We start from the raw sequence: 13,596 nt of genomic DNA, 5'->3' as shown, positions 1-13,596 counted from the left end.
ACAAGCATGCATTTCACTTAGATAAGGCTAGTTTCTTCACATCAGCTTTTTTGCCTGTAGGCAAAAAACGCAAACCGCATATGACCGGATCCTGTGGATTGAATGTGCAACAGCAGTTTTTATTTTACCGGTTCCTTCTACTTTTTCTTTTTATGGCTGCTGTGCAGCGGGACACAGAATTTATCGGCCAGCACTGGAGTCAGCTGATTGGGAGTCAGCTGAACTCCTGATCTCACAGCCCGCACATGCTGCGATGGATGCAGGTTAACAGCAGTCACTGCCTGCTGCCAATCACGTGTGACCATGTGCGGGCTGTGTGGTCAGGAGTTCAGCTGAGTTCAGATCAGCTGGCTCCAGTGCCAGCCAATTAATTGTTCTGTGTCCCCCTGTCTTCATCGCAGCGTGTGTGGGCAGTGGAATTCAACTGAGTTCGGCCGGCACTGGAGTCAACTGATCTGAACTCAGCTGAACTCCTGACATCATAGTCAGCAGAACAAGTAATCAGATCAGCTGACTCCAGTGCTGGCCAATTAATTGCTTTGTGTCCCCCTGCATCCTTCGCAGCGTGTGCAAGAAGTGGAATTCAACTGAGTTCGGCCGGCACTGGAGTCAGCTGATCTGAACTCAGCTGAACTCCTGACATCATAGTCAGCAGAACAAGTAATTAGATCAGCTGACTCCAGTGTTGGCGATTACTTGTTCTTTGTCCCGCTGCATCCATCGCAGAGTGTGCAGGCTGGAGTTCAACTGAGTTCAGATCAGCTGAATCCAGTGCCGGACGAACTCAGCTGACTTCACAGCCTGCACACGCTGCAATTGATGCAGGGGAACACAGAACAACCAATCAGCCGGGACTGGAGTCAGCTGATCTGATTACTTGTTCTGCTGGCTGTGTTGTCAGGAGTAGGGATGAGTGAGCAGTAAAATGCTCGGGTGCTCGATGGGCAAAGCCCATGTCAATTTTTATTTTATTTTATATTCATTAAAAAATAAAAAAAAACAAAAACCACAAACACATAACCCTAACCCTAGGGTTAGGGGTACAAAAATAATGGGAGGGCTCCCGCTGCATTTTCTATTACTAAAGGCAACCCAAGTAGCTACTGGCTGTTGACCCCTACTGCTTGGTGTTACCTTCACTGGCAATGGAAAATCCAGGGAAGCCCTTTTTTTTATTTTTCTTGCCAAAAAACTAAAAAAAAATGACGTGGGCTTTGCCATATTTTTGTATGCTAGCCAGGTACAGCAGGCAGATATGGGCTGCCCCCACTCCCCAGCTGCATATTTGTACCCAGTTGGGTATCTAACTCTTCCAGCGGCCCTGGGTAATAAGGGGTTAATACCAGCTTTGTTTTACCAGCTGGTATAAAGCCCGATATCCTTAATGTCAGGCCAAGTTTGACCCGGCGATTAAGAATTTCCAATAAAGGGTTAAAAAAAGACACCACACAGAGAAAAAAGACATTATTACAAATAAATACACAGACACACTTAGGGACTACATCTTTATTACTCCCTCTCACCCCTCCACAATCCTGGTCTTCTGTCTGAGAGAGAGAGAGCGAGATTTCTGTACTGACTATGCCAGGCTGCTTTGTGGGCATGCTCAGTACAGAAAACAGGATCCTGTCTATCAGGATACGGCGACTTCCGGTACAGCAGGATCCGGCGCCCATTGAAATACATTGCACCTACCGCCACAATCTAATGGATCCATTGACATGCAGTATTTTGCCAGAGGACAAAAACGCTGCAAGTAGCATTTTTGAAAAAAGGTACAATACCACAAAGCAACGGATCCAGTGTGTGCCGCACGCAACCACATGTGACCGCATATTGCCGCGATTCCATTGCAAATGCATTGAAATAACAACGCATTTGTAAAGTATCCGGCTTTGCGGCAAAAAATATATTCATGCCGCAGTTAAAAAAATCTTTATGTGAAACCAGTCTAAGACAAAACTCAAGGCAGAAAAGACAAACAAATAACAACTGAACTAATGGTTTATTTGTGATTCAATGGAGTTAAAGAAAAACTACAAAACACCAGTGAAAAGGACTACCCAAAAACTATAGTAAACTACTCAAAAAAAATTATAGTGGGCAAAAGCATCAAAAAGCGGTACAGTAAATAACCATAAAACAATTAAAAAATGTTTCAATTAAACAGAAGCTGGTGTTTCCTGAAGCATCTTGTTGAAAAATGTGGTCAATTTGCCCACCTCGAAAAGATATTGCATGCACATACCCTTATGCGGGCTTCACACGAGACGATCTATACCTATATCTGTACCCGCCCCCGTCGTTTGTGCGTCACGGGCGATTAGTTGCCCGTGGCACACAAAGTCGTTAATCCCCCGTCACACGTACTTACCTCCCAGATGACGTCGCTGTGGGCGGCGAACATCCTCTTTCTGAAGGGGGAGGGACGTTCGGCGTCACAGCGACGTCACACAGCAGCCGGCCAATAGAAGCGGAGGGGCGGAGATGAGCGGGACATAACATCCCGCCCACCTCCTTCCTTCCGCATTGTCGGCGGGACGCAGGTAAGCAGCAGTTCGTCGTTCCCGAGGTGTCACACGGAGCTACGTGTGCTGCCTCAGGAACGATGAACAACCGGCGCGCAGAAGGAAGAACGAGTTTTTGAAAATGAGTGACGTGTCAACGAGCAACAATAAGGTGAGTATTTTTGTCCGTTAACAGTCGCTCGTAGCTGTCACACGCTACGATATATCAGACGATGCCGGATGTGCGTCACTACCGACCCCGACGACATATCGCCCGATGTATTGTACCATGTGACGCCGGCATTAGAGTGTATTCACAATGCATGTACTGTACCAGACATATTTATAGGGAGCAATTAATCTGACAGATAAAAAATAAATGTCCTTTTAGTATCCATAGGGCTGATTTGTGTTTGTATAACTTTTTCAACTGTATTGAATAATGTAATTGACAATGCTACACTTTATAGAGGCATTCAGTAAATACTCGTAAAGCTATACATAACAGTACCTGCGGAGGTATACATCACAAAATCTAGCCCAACTTATAACTCCAAGTTGCAAACTTGTGAATTAATACTCGTATAGTAGAGAATGAGGAGCTGTGCAAAATCACTGTAAGGTTTATCTTTTTGGAGGTAAACTTCAGCCATGTGGAAAATAGATATAAACATGGGAAAATATTCAATATGATCTAAATATATTGTTGGTCTATTAACTGGCTAGCAGTTGTTCAAGTCTGTTAAATCTATACTATATTGTATTATGCACTCTACAGGAAAGAATTGGTAAGCGAGGGAGAAAACTGGTGGATTATGACAGTGCTCGACACCACCTGGAAGCACTGCAAAGCGCTAAGAAGAAAGATGAGGCAAAAATTGTAAAGGTGAGAGGATGCTGGTCAGTCATGGTTCGAAGCCTACAACTAAACGCATTTGGTCTGGTTGTGCTGGTCGTCTCTTTACCACAAGTGCATTGCAGATCAGCATATATGAATCACAGTCCATAGTTCTTCCAGCTTAGAGACTTCACTGTATCGTACAATTTTGCACAGTTTTACAACGACTATTGTGTGAGTTGTACTATCTTCACAATCTCTGTTGCGTGGAATTGTGGTGCTGCCTAGTGCTATTTGTCCCTCATAGTGCTATCCTTCACTTGTATACTCATAATCCCTATGCATCTGTAACAGTAAAGTACATGTGGCACACCGACAGCGTGTCCACCTGCATGAAATGCTATACGACTATATGTTATCAGCTTATAGCGCACACGTCCACAGTGTGAGCTCAGGAAAAACATTTACACTCTGTACTCAATATGTGAGTGTACTGCCCCTATCTTTAAATGAAAAACTACCGCGCTAACTGGATGAGTGGGAAAAGGGAGTGAATGGGTAGACCTAAATTTAGGTATACAAATATGGAGACACAGCAGGGAATTGATAAAATGTAAACTGATTTATTGTATAATAATTTAAGATAAAACACAAGTTTTAAAATGATAAATAAAAACAAAACAAAAACCTCTGTGTGGAGGTATTGTTGAGAGGGTTTGTTTTGTTTTTATTTATAATTTTAAAACTTGTGTTTTATCTTTAATTATTATACAATAAATCAGTTTACATTTTACCAATTCCCTGCTGTGTCTCCATATTTGTATACCTAAACTTAGGTCTATCCATTCACTCCCTTTTCCCACTCACCCAGTTAGCGCGGTAGTTTTTCATTTATTCTTTTAGACAGGTTTACGCGGACCCTGCCAACTGCCTGCAGCTTCCATTCCCTTCCGTCCCCCCCTTTTTTTATAGATTTAACTGATATTTTCAGTCCTGTGTCCCCCCCTGACATCACCTCCATACCCGCAGAGTCAAGTATAGCCCCCTTCCCATTCCTTGTGGAGCGCTAGTGACCATGTTTATAATTTTGCCCCTATCTTTACCCTGCCATTATGCTATAAAGTGCAGGCATACCATTTATTGGACAAGATTTCTTTGAAGAGTTAATTTCATACTGTGTTTTACTTTATGGTCATTGACACACTAGTGTATGAATCGGACAAGTGCAATGCGAGAAAATCTTACGTTGCACTCTTGCCAATGTTATTTGATGGTGCAAGTCAGATAACACTTGCAGCAGCATTTGAGCCGAGCAAGTGCGTTAGCAGATCGCATCTGACACTATACGCTTGTCTGACATTGGCCTTATTTAAACTCTGTCAACAGATAAATATTTTCTTAAATTTAATGAATCCCTCAATATATCCAATTGGTTAAGAAAGGGATCTTGGCTATTCCTCTACGATATTGTGTATATTGCATATCAGGTTTTTATTGGACCAAGAACTTACTATAATATGGTACACTTTAGGTTCAAGTCTTTTATGAACACGGTTTAAATTTTTTATAGGTTCTCAATTTTACAATGAAATAATAAGTTAAATTTTAAACATTATTATTCACACACTTTTCCCCCTTTCTCTCTCCCCTTTCTTAGGCTCCCTTCACATGTGCACACAAAAAAATGTGCTGCATGTTCCATTTTGGCCATCTGTGTATATGGGTGTGTCATCTGTGTGCCATCAGTGTGTACCGTGTCCATGTGACACGGACCAGAAAAAATGCATGACACTGAAATTAATATTGTTAATGTGTTAAAGATGTGCAACTATAGATGGCTAGGTAGATTGTGCACAGCTATTAAACAAATAAATAATTTTTAAAAAACACATGGGACTTTCCCCCCATTTTTGATAACCTGCAAAGTTAAAAAAAGACAGCTGTAAGCTGATATTATCAGGCTTTGAAGGTTCATGGTTATTGGGCCCGTCCCAGCCAAAAAATATCAGCTCGCAGCCACCCCAGAAATGGAGCATTACAAGATACTCCAATTCTGGCACTTCGCCTCGACTCTTCCCAATGCCCTGGTGTGGTGGCAATCAGAGTAATGGTTTTATTAGTTGATGTCAGATGTGTATTGTCCAAAACACAGCTGGCATCAAGTGCTGGGGTTAGTAATGTGGAGGTGTCTGACAGACACCTCTATTACTAACACAGTAATCAAATAAAGAAAAGACACACAAAAATCCTTTATTAGAATAAACACTCCCTCAAACGTTCCCTCATTCCCCACTTTATTGAAAGAAAAAAAAATCCACTGTAGTCCAACGAATCCAGCATAGTTCACAAATGAAAACCTGAAAAAACTACAAACATACAAACACAGAGAAGTAAAACAAGATATTTACTCTCGTTAACCACTTCATTTAAAAAAAAAAATTCTCTCGCAAGTCCGAAATAGTCCAGCGATTTCGACGAACAAAGCCTATGAAGCGTTTTTCTGACACGCCATAGAGTTTGGTAACAGGCACTTCTGGGTCACACTGCGCTGCAGGAGACCTGGGGCCTCTGAAGAGCTGTGACATCAGACTAAGGCTATGTGCCCACGCTGCGGAAAATGCGCGGATTTTGCCGCGGATTTCTCGCGGAAAAGCCGCGGATTTTCCAGAAATCTGCAGCACAGCTACTCCCCAGCCATTTCTATGGCATTTGGGAAATGCTGTGCCCACGCTGCGGATTTTTCCGCAGCGGAAATCGTGTGGATTTTCGTGCGGAAAAATCTGCAGCATGTCAATTATTGCCAATTATTGTCAATTATTATTACCTGCCTTGATAGAGACCCGAGTCACTTTCTCCGTCCGGTGTACAGCAGCGCGGTGGATCCAGCCAGGTACAGGAAGGAAGAGGTGGGCGAGGCCTGCACGAGCTCCGGTCATGTGACAGCCGGAGCTAGTTCAGGCCCGCCCACCTCCAGCACAGTGAACCAGATGCTGCCTGACAGTGACCCGGCCGCCGGAAAGCGAGGTGCTGCATGATGGAGGTACCGTAAGTATAAACTTCCCCGATCACTGCAGCACTTGTTCTGCATTGAGGATGCAGTGCCGAAGCTATGGTTCTGTATCCTCAATGCAGAATGTCCGCACCATATCCGCACGACATTCCTCTGTATATCCGCAGCATTGAAACAGAGAAAGTTCTGTTGCGGATTTCTGGGAGCACCTGCGGAATGTCTTGCGGATATATCCGCAGGACAATGTCCCCGTGGGCACATAGCCTAATAGTTCTAGTTAGTATATGTGTATAGAGCAGGCCATGCATATGAGATAGGGAATGCGTGGATGTTTTGTGTCTGGTGGTGGCTTGTATGTGACCAATAGAGTTTTGATCTATTAATAAATTAAATCAATATTTTACGTAGGCAGAAGAAGATTTTAATAAAGCTCAGACGATATTTGAAGATTTGAACAAAGAATTAAGAGAAGAGCTTCCAGTTCTCTACAGCAGGTACATAAGGTTCTTCTAAACTTCCTTCTTCAGGAGCAGTTGGGGGGAAGTGCACTTCTAAAAATTGACAATTTGGGCACGACGCATGGCTGATCTGCTGGCTTGAAATGTGTGCGGTCCCATGCTGCAATCAGAGGCAGATATGCATTGCCACAATACAGCCAGCTAAAGAGCAGCGATTGTAAGCGCTAAAGCAAAAAGCTTGTAAACACTGCATTCCTTGCTTCGGAAACATGCCACTACTGATAGACTGTAGAGGTGGCCAGTAACTTAGGTGACATGCAGTAAACTATATTAAAAATCTTTTCATTCTCGAGAACTGAGTGGACTTTTAATAAGTAGTTACTTGTTTTTTACAAGCACTTTGCAATATTACACATTTATGATAAGAAAACCCTTTTAATGATCATTTTAATGTTTATAAATTATAATAATCTAAAAACAATGTTGCTCAACCTTGAAAATGCATTGCTTTACTTATCTTGTAATGGTGCCAGAGAAGAAGGGTATTCACAGTTGACGTTCAAATAGCTTAGTTGGGGTATAGCACCATAATGCATAGTCAGTGCCTGGTAGAAAGATACTGACTGAAAAAGATCATTACATTAGGCTCTGTGCAGACACTGAAGAAGTAGAGAATAATGAGAGGTCAGCAATAGGAAATTCTGGTAGGTGCATCTACAACCTACCTTCCATGAAGTCTTATGGGTCACTGGCTTAGCTATCTGCACAACTTCCATCAACATCAGTAGAGATCTTATATGTGGCTATTATAAGGTGGTCAGAAATTGTAAAGGTCTTGGAGATAATTCATCAGCTCAAAAGTAAAATTCGGAAAGGTGGATAATAAATATTTATTGTAGACTCTACTTCATTAAGCACAATCTGAATATCACCATGTCAAGATGAGTAACATTTTTATTAGTTCTATTAGTTCCTAAGTTCCTAACTGAATAATATCACTACTGCCCTCTAGTGGCCACATGGAAATCCATTACTTGCCTAATATTTCCTGACAATCTGAAATAGTCAGTCATTCTGATACTAAGTAATTGCACGGGGATATCAAAGTCTCTGTGGCTGCTTTTCCAGATATTGTCAGTGGAAAGAGGGGTTTTCATGATGTGCTGTGCTGAAGACAGTGTCAGCAGCCCCTCTTTTATCGACTTAGGTAGAATACAGCCTCTATAGACAGTGCCTCCTATCCACTGAATGTTTTCATATAAAATTTGATTTCATCATGACAGTACCCCCCATTAGCTGAATTGTTAATATTTATAAAGTAAGCAACATGACCAATAGATATACATTAAAGAATTACTGTATATGTAACGCCATAGTGAATATATAAGATGATCCTTGCAGATTGTAGACCTTTGGGGACATTTTTTTTCCATACAAATGTATTTATTTTGGGCTTAAAATAATTTTTGCAAATGGGTTTCATTAAAATGTTTACATCATTTGGCTTTTAAAGGCTCTATGATTTTGTGTGTATTCAGCTGTAATGTCGTCTGTGGTCTTAAAGCTCACCAATCACCAGGATTTTCGTGTATAACCTAAAGCCAGTCCTATACTGGCACTATCATTCTGATTCTTTACATATCTTTAGTGGTCAGCTCGGATGTTTAGGTTTTGAAATCCAAGAAAGTAAAGTTTATAAAATTGGCAGCTTCTTGAGTGACAGCAGCTGAGGATCAGATAATATATTCATAGTTATCCCCACCCACTGTTAGAATTAGCATAAGAATTATACAAACGATTCACTTTGTCTCTTTGAGGATCTGTGGTGAGGTCATACCCATGTGACCAGAAGGGGCGGGGCCTCAGCCAACAAAGATACCAGGTCACATGGGTATGACCTCACACAGGTCCTGCAAGAAACAAAGTGAATAGTTTGTATAATACTTATGCTAATTCTAACAGGGGGAGGTAATAACTATGAATATATTATCTGATCCTCAGCTGCTGTCACTCAAGAAGCTGCTGATTTTATAAACTTTACTTTCTTGGATTTCAAAACCTAAACATCCGAGCTGCCCACTACAGGTATGTATAGAATCAGCCTGATAGTGCCAGCATAGCACTGGCTTTAGGTTATGTACGAAAATCCTGGTGACTGGTTCCCTTTAAATCATCCGAGGAGCTCCGAAAAAGATAGATAAAAGAGTTACAAACGCTTCTGTTAGACTATCTGAATGATCTCACTGATGGATTCTCAATTAACTCATTCAGCCAGGAATTTACAGTACAGCACAGAAACTATAGACGGCAAACCATACAATACATTTAATGAAATCCAATCTTAAAAAAATGATTTTAAGCCCTAAATATATAGGGAAAAAAAAGAAAGTGGTTCCGAATGGTGGGCAAACAATGTATAACTAAACATTTTATCTTGTTAAATTTAATATGTGGTTATAGTTTTTGTTCTTCATAGTACTGAATTGCTCTCAAACAGTGACTGTGGTGATATAATGTGTGTAGATGTTTTCTTGTCCAAAGATATGTTCCTATTTCACACTGATCCGATAACTCATGTTTTCTGACAGTCGAATTGGATGTTATGTGACCATTTTCCAGAATATTTCCAATCTTAGAGACGTTTTCTACAAGGAGATGAGTAAGGTAGGGGCAAGATAAGTACAAAAAATGTTTAAATAGCAAAACAATGTATTGAATAATAAAAGGGGAAATGTGCAAAATCTCCGCTTGTGTAACACTAGGACGCTTCCGCCACATTTAGCTTTATCTTCACTCACATCTTTATACACAGCCCTTGTGTTCTAAGGGTAAGAACGCACTTTGCGGTTCCACCTGTGTTTCAGGTGCTTTTTAGGTCCGTTTTGAGAAGTACCTTTTTCATGCCAAAAGGCATGCATTTTGATTTTCCAGCAAAGTCAATGGAAAATGGTGATTTTCAGACCGCACTTTGCGTTTCTAAACGCTGCGTTAAATTTGCTTATTTTGTGGCCAAAACCATGCGATCAAAGAAGCAGCATGTCAGTTGTTTTTGCCATTTTGGGTACGTTTTGCTAACATTGAAGTCTATGAGAAATGGCAAAAACCAAGATTCCTTCAAATTCCAGCAGAGTGAAGGCAGATAGCCGTAACGTACATGACTGAGGCAGTGATAGATCCAGGAAAGGGTTAAGGAGTAAGGGATGGGGTTTTTACCTAAGGAATGTGGTGGGGGGTCAGCGAGCAGGAGGAGAGATGGGGGCAGGGGCCATATAAGAAATAGGTCCCATGTTAAGGTGTCATTCCTTTGTCCTGGACTCAAAAGACTGAACCAGCAGTATGGATGCCTTGCTGAAGACTGTTCAGGCTGCGGCTTTGACGTGTAGGCCCGAATGGATTCAGGCCCAGCTAGACGAATTGCTGAAGAATGCCCGGGATACAGCATCTGTCCCTTCTGAACTTTCTGAACATCAAACTCTAAGAAGATCAAGACCTCCTGAGAGACTAACTTCTGAAATGGCCAATAGGACTCACAATAGGATCATAAGTCCTTCTGTTACTTCTAGGAAAAGAGCAAAGCGCAGCACGGCCTCTGATCCTTCTTACAAACCAGGAAGGAAACTACAGTACCAGAAGAACAAGGTACAGAGAAAAGAGCCAGACCATCTAACCAGAGAGACACCAAGAAGTGCAAGGAGAAAGTCCAGCTCTACTGAGGTGCCAGCCAGAGAAGCAGCCACACAAGCTACAACTGACGTGACCACAGCCCACCATGAATCCTTAGAACTTCCTCAACAATCTTTGCATCATTCTAGAGGACATCATACGGCCTCACCCCAGGAACTAAACCAACACGGGGGGATGGGCTTAGGACACACAACTTTTCCGGATCCGGGTTCACATTACACGAGGAGTGGTAGGAATCCAAAAAGACAACTGCGCAAAAGTACTTTAACCAGACAAAGACTTCATCGGCCGGCTCAGGATTGGAGTCAGGCAATAAATCTACAGCTACAAGACTCAGCAGAGATTCCAGACAATGACTATGACACAGATAACGACTCCCCACTAGAGGGCAGCAGCACGCAGCACTTCAATAATGAAGGGGCTGTAGAGACTATAACTAATACGTCACGGACGGCTGGTCAACCTAGGACGCAGCCAGGTATTGGTGAGAACAATTTTTCTTGTCCTATATCTAGTGTAACAATACCTGTAATGAGTCCAGTGGGCGCAGTTGGGGGTACAGTTCCCGGCAATGTAGGATGGGATCTTAATTCAGTAGTACAGCAATTAGTGTCAGGGGTTAAGGAGGCTTTGAGTCAGTCTAGCTTACCCATAACTTCTTCTCCTATTGCTGCATGGTGTGGAAATGGTCGCCGGACATCGGAGGTGGTAAGTCAGTCGTGTGCTGATCCAGAGACACAGGAGGACGCAGTAATTTCACAAGGGGTTACATTATCTGATGCAGCAAAAGGAGAATTATATGTATGTTTTGAGGGTCCTCTAGGAATTCATTTGAAACAGGAGGTTAGGGAGAAGATTTGGGCCGACGAATATGTGGAAATATTTTCATTATTGCCCTTAGAAAAATATAACTTGGATAGAGTAAGGTTTGATGAGAGAAAAAGAGAGGAACAAGAAGGACGCTATCGTCTCATCCCCCAAACATTTGCCAATTGGTTCCAGGCCTTTGCCATCTTAGCAAGTGTAATAGGCCAAAAAACTCCTGAACATTGCTCTGCCTTATTTTGTTACATGAATTCTATCGGGGAGGCGCACCGTGTGTATGGAGGTTTAGCATGGCTGCGCTATGATGAGCAGTTTCGCCAACGAAAGGCTGGTCGCCAAGGGATTCGTTGGGATCACAAAGATATTGGTTTATGGATGCGTCTCATGACAGCGCCACGTGGGGTTAATCAGCCCTTTCAGGGCTATGTCGGCAGATCACCAGCAATCGGATTGTCGGCAGCAAACAGAAAAGGTTGCTGCTGGCAGTTCAATGATAGCCAGTGCAGATTCGGAAACACATGCAGGTACAAACATGAATGCACCTTCTGTAGTGGAAACCATAGCCTATCAAAATGCTTTACACGAAATAAAACCCCAACAGCAGAGATTAACCAAAAAGGGGGAAACCCCAATTAGACTCGGGGAGATGGTGGGCTATCTAAGCAGGTACCCAGATAGAAAAGCAGCACAATTGCTGGGGGAGGGTTTCTCAGAAGGTTTTAAGATCCCATCTACTTCAGGCCCATTAACCTGTTCTCGTAACCTTGCTTCAGCTTATACATATTCTCACATTGTCTCCACAAAACTAAACAAAGAAATTGACCTGGGCCGCATGGCAGGCCCATTCCCCAAAATGCCAATAGAAAACTTAAGAGTCTCTCCATTGGGAGTGGTCCCAAAGAAGGAACCCAATAAGTTTAGGCTGATCCATCATCTGTCCTTCCCTCATGGAAGCTCAGTTAATGATGGAATTGATCAGGAACTTTGCACAGTCTCGTATACGTCATTTGATACAGCGATTGCATGGGTACAGAAGTACGGCAGAGGAGCTTTAATGGCAAAAACAGACATTGAAGCTGCCTTTAGACTCTTACCAGTCCATCCAGAAGGGAAGGTTTTATGTAGACTTGTGTTTACCCATGGGCTGCTCCATCTCATGCTCCTTGTTTGAATCATTTAGCACATTTTTGGAGTGGGTAGTAAAGAAGGAAGCCGGCGTGCGTTCCGTCCTGCATTATCTAGATGATTTCTTATGTATTGGTCCACCAAAGTCATTTGTTTGTGCTTCATTATTGTCAGCGATTCAGTCGGTTTTTAAGCGTTTCGGAGTACCGTTAGCATCAGATAAAACAGAAGGCCCGTCTACACTTATCAAGTTTTTAGGAATTTTGATTGACAGTGAGGCCATGGAGTGCAGATTACCGGATGACAAGGTCAGTGATCTGCTGGAGGCAGTCAGAGAAGCTAGATCTCACCGTAAGATCAGATTAAAGGATCTACAATCGCTGTTAGGAAAAATGAACTTTGCGTGTCGCATTATTCCAATGGGTAGAGTTTTTTGTAGGCGCCTAGCTGCAGCTACCTCAGGCATAACCTTTCCACATCACTTTGTGCGGCTGGCTAGAACATTAAAGGACGATCTGGCGGTATGGGAACAGTTCTTAATGGAGTTTAATGGGAGGTCATTGTGGATTAGACCACCGGTTTCAAATTTTGATCTAGACATCCACACTGATGCAGCGGGGTCAACTGGTTTTGGTGCATATTGTTCTGGACAGTGGTGTGCAGATAGGTGGCCAGAGAGTTGGAGAAACAAGGGGTTAACACGAAACTTAGTACTCCTTGAATTGTTCCCCATAGTGGTTGCTTGTGAAATTTGGTGCAATATTTTGCAAAACCGAAAAGTGAGATTTCATTGTGATAACTTGGGAGTTGTAGAAGTCATCAACAAACAATCAGCTTCTTCCCTGCCTGTTGTTACGTTGCTGCGTCATCTAGTGCTGCGCTGTTTAAAGTCAAATTGTCAGATTACAGCTGTGCATGTCCCCGGTGTGTGTAATTCTGTGGCTGATGCTCTGTCTCGTTTTCAGTGGGACAGATTCCGTTCGTTAGCCCCGATGGCAGAGGTACAAGGCAAGAAGTGTCCGGATTTTCTGTGGTCACTGCCAGTGACACCGCATACGCTCTGATAGAACGGTCTGTGGGTGTAAGCACATGGCAGAGGTACCAGTCAGCATGGAGGGAATGGGAAGACTTGTGTGCTCTAGTGGCACA

At 42.6% G+C, this 13,596-nt stretch overlaps 1 protein-coding gene across 1 annotated transcript in view; it reads left to right on the top strand.

Annotated features, from left to right (window-relative positions):
• The window catches only part of BIN2 (bridging integrator 2), a 100,915-nt gene that overhangs the window by 61,064 nt on the left and 26,255 nt on the right, over positions 1 to 13,596 (top strand). The window contains exons 6-8 of the mRNA XM_075334490.1: positions 3,286 to 3,393; positions 6,764 to 6,849; positions 9,402 to 9,477. Of these exons, the coding sequence (XP_075190605.1) occupies positions 3,286 to 3,393; positions 6,764 to 6,849; positions 9,402 to 9,477 (270 nt within the window). The remainder of the gene's footprint in view (positions 1 to 3,285; positions 3,394 to 6,763; positions 6,850 to 9,401; positions 9,478 to 13,596) is intronic.

Source organism: Anomaloglossus baeobatrachus, chromosome 2 (genome assembly GCF_048569485.1).
Source record: "Anomaloglossus baeobatrachus isolate aAnoBae1 chromosome 2, aAnoBae1.hap1, whole genome shotgun sequence".
NCBI classification, from domain to species: Eukaryota; Metazoa; Chordata; class Amphibia; order Anura; family Aromobatidae; genus Anomaloglossus; species Anomaloglossus baeobatrachus.
The sequence above is the reverse complement of the archived record's forward strand: the minus strand, read 5'-3'. Positions and strand labels throughout refer to the sequence as shown.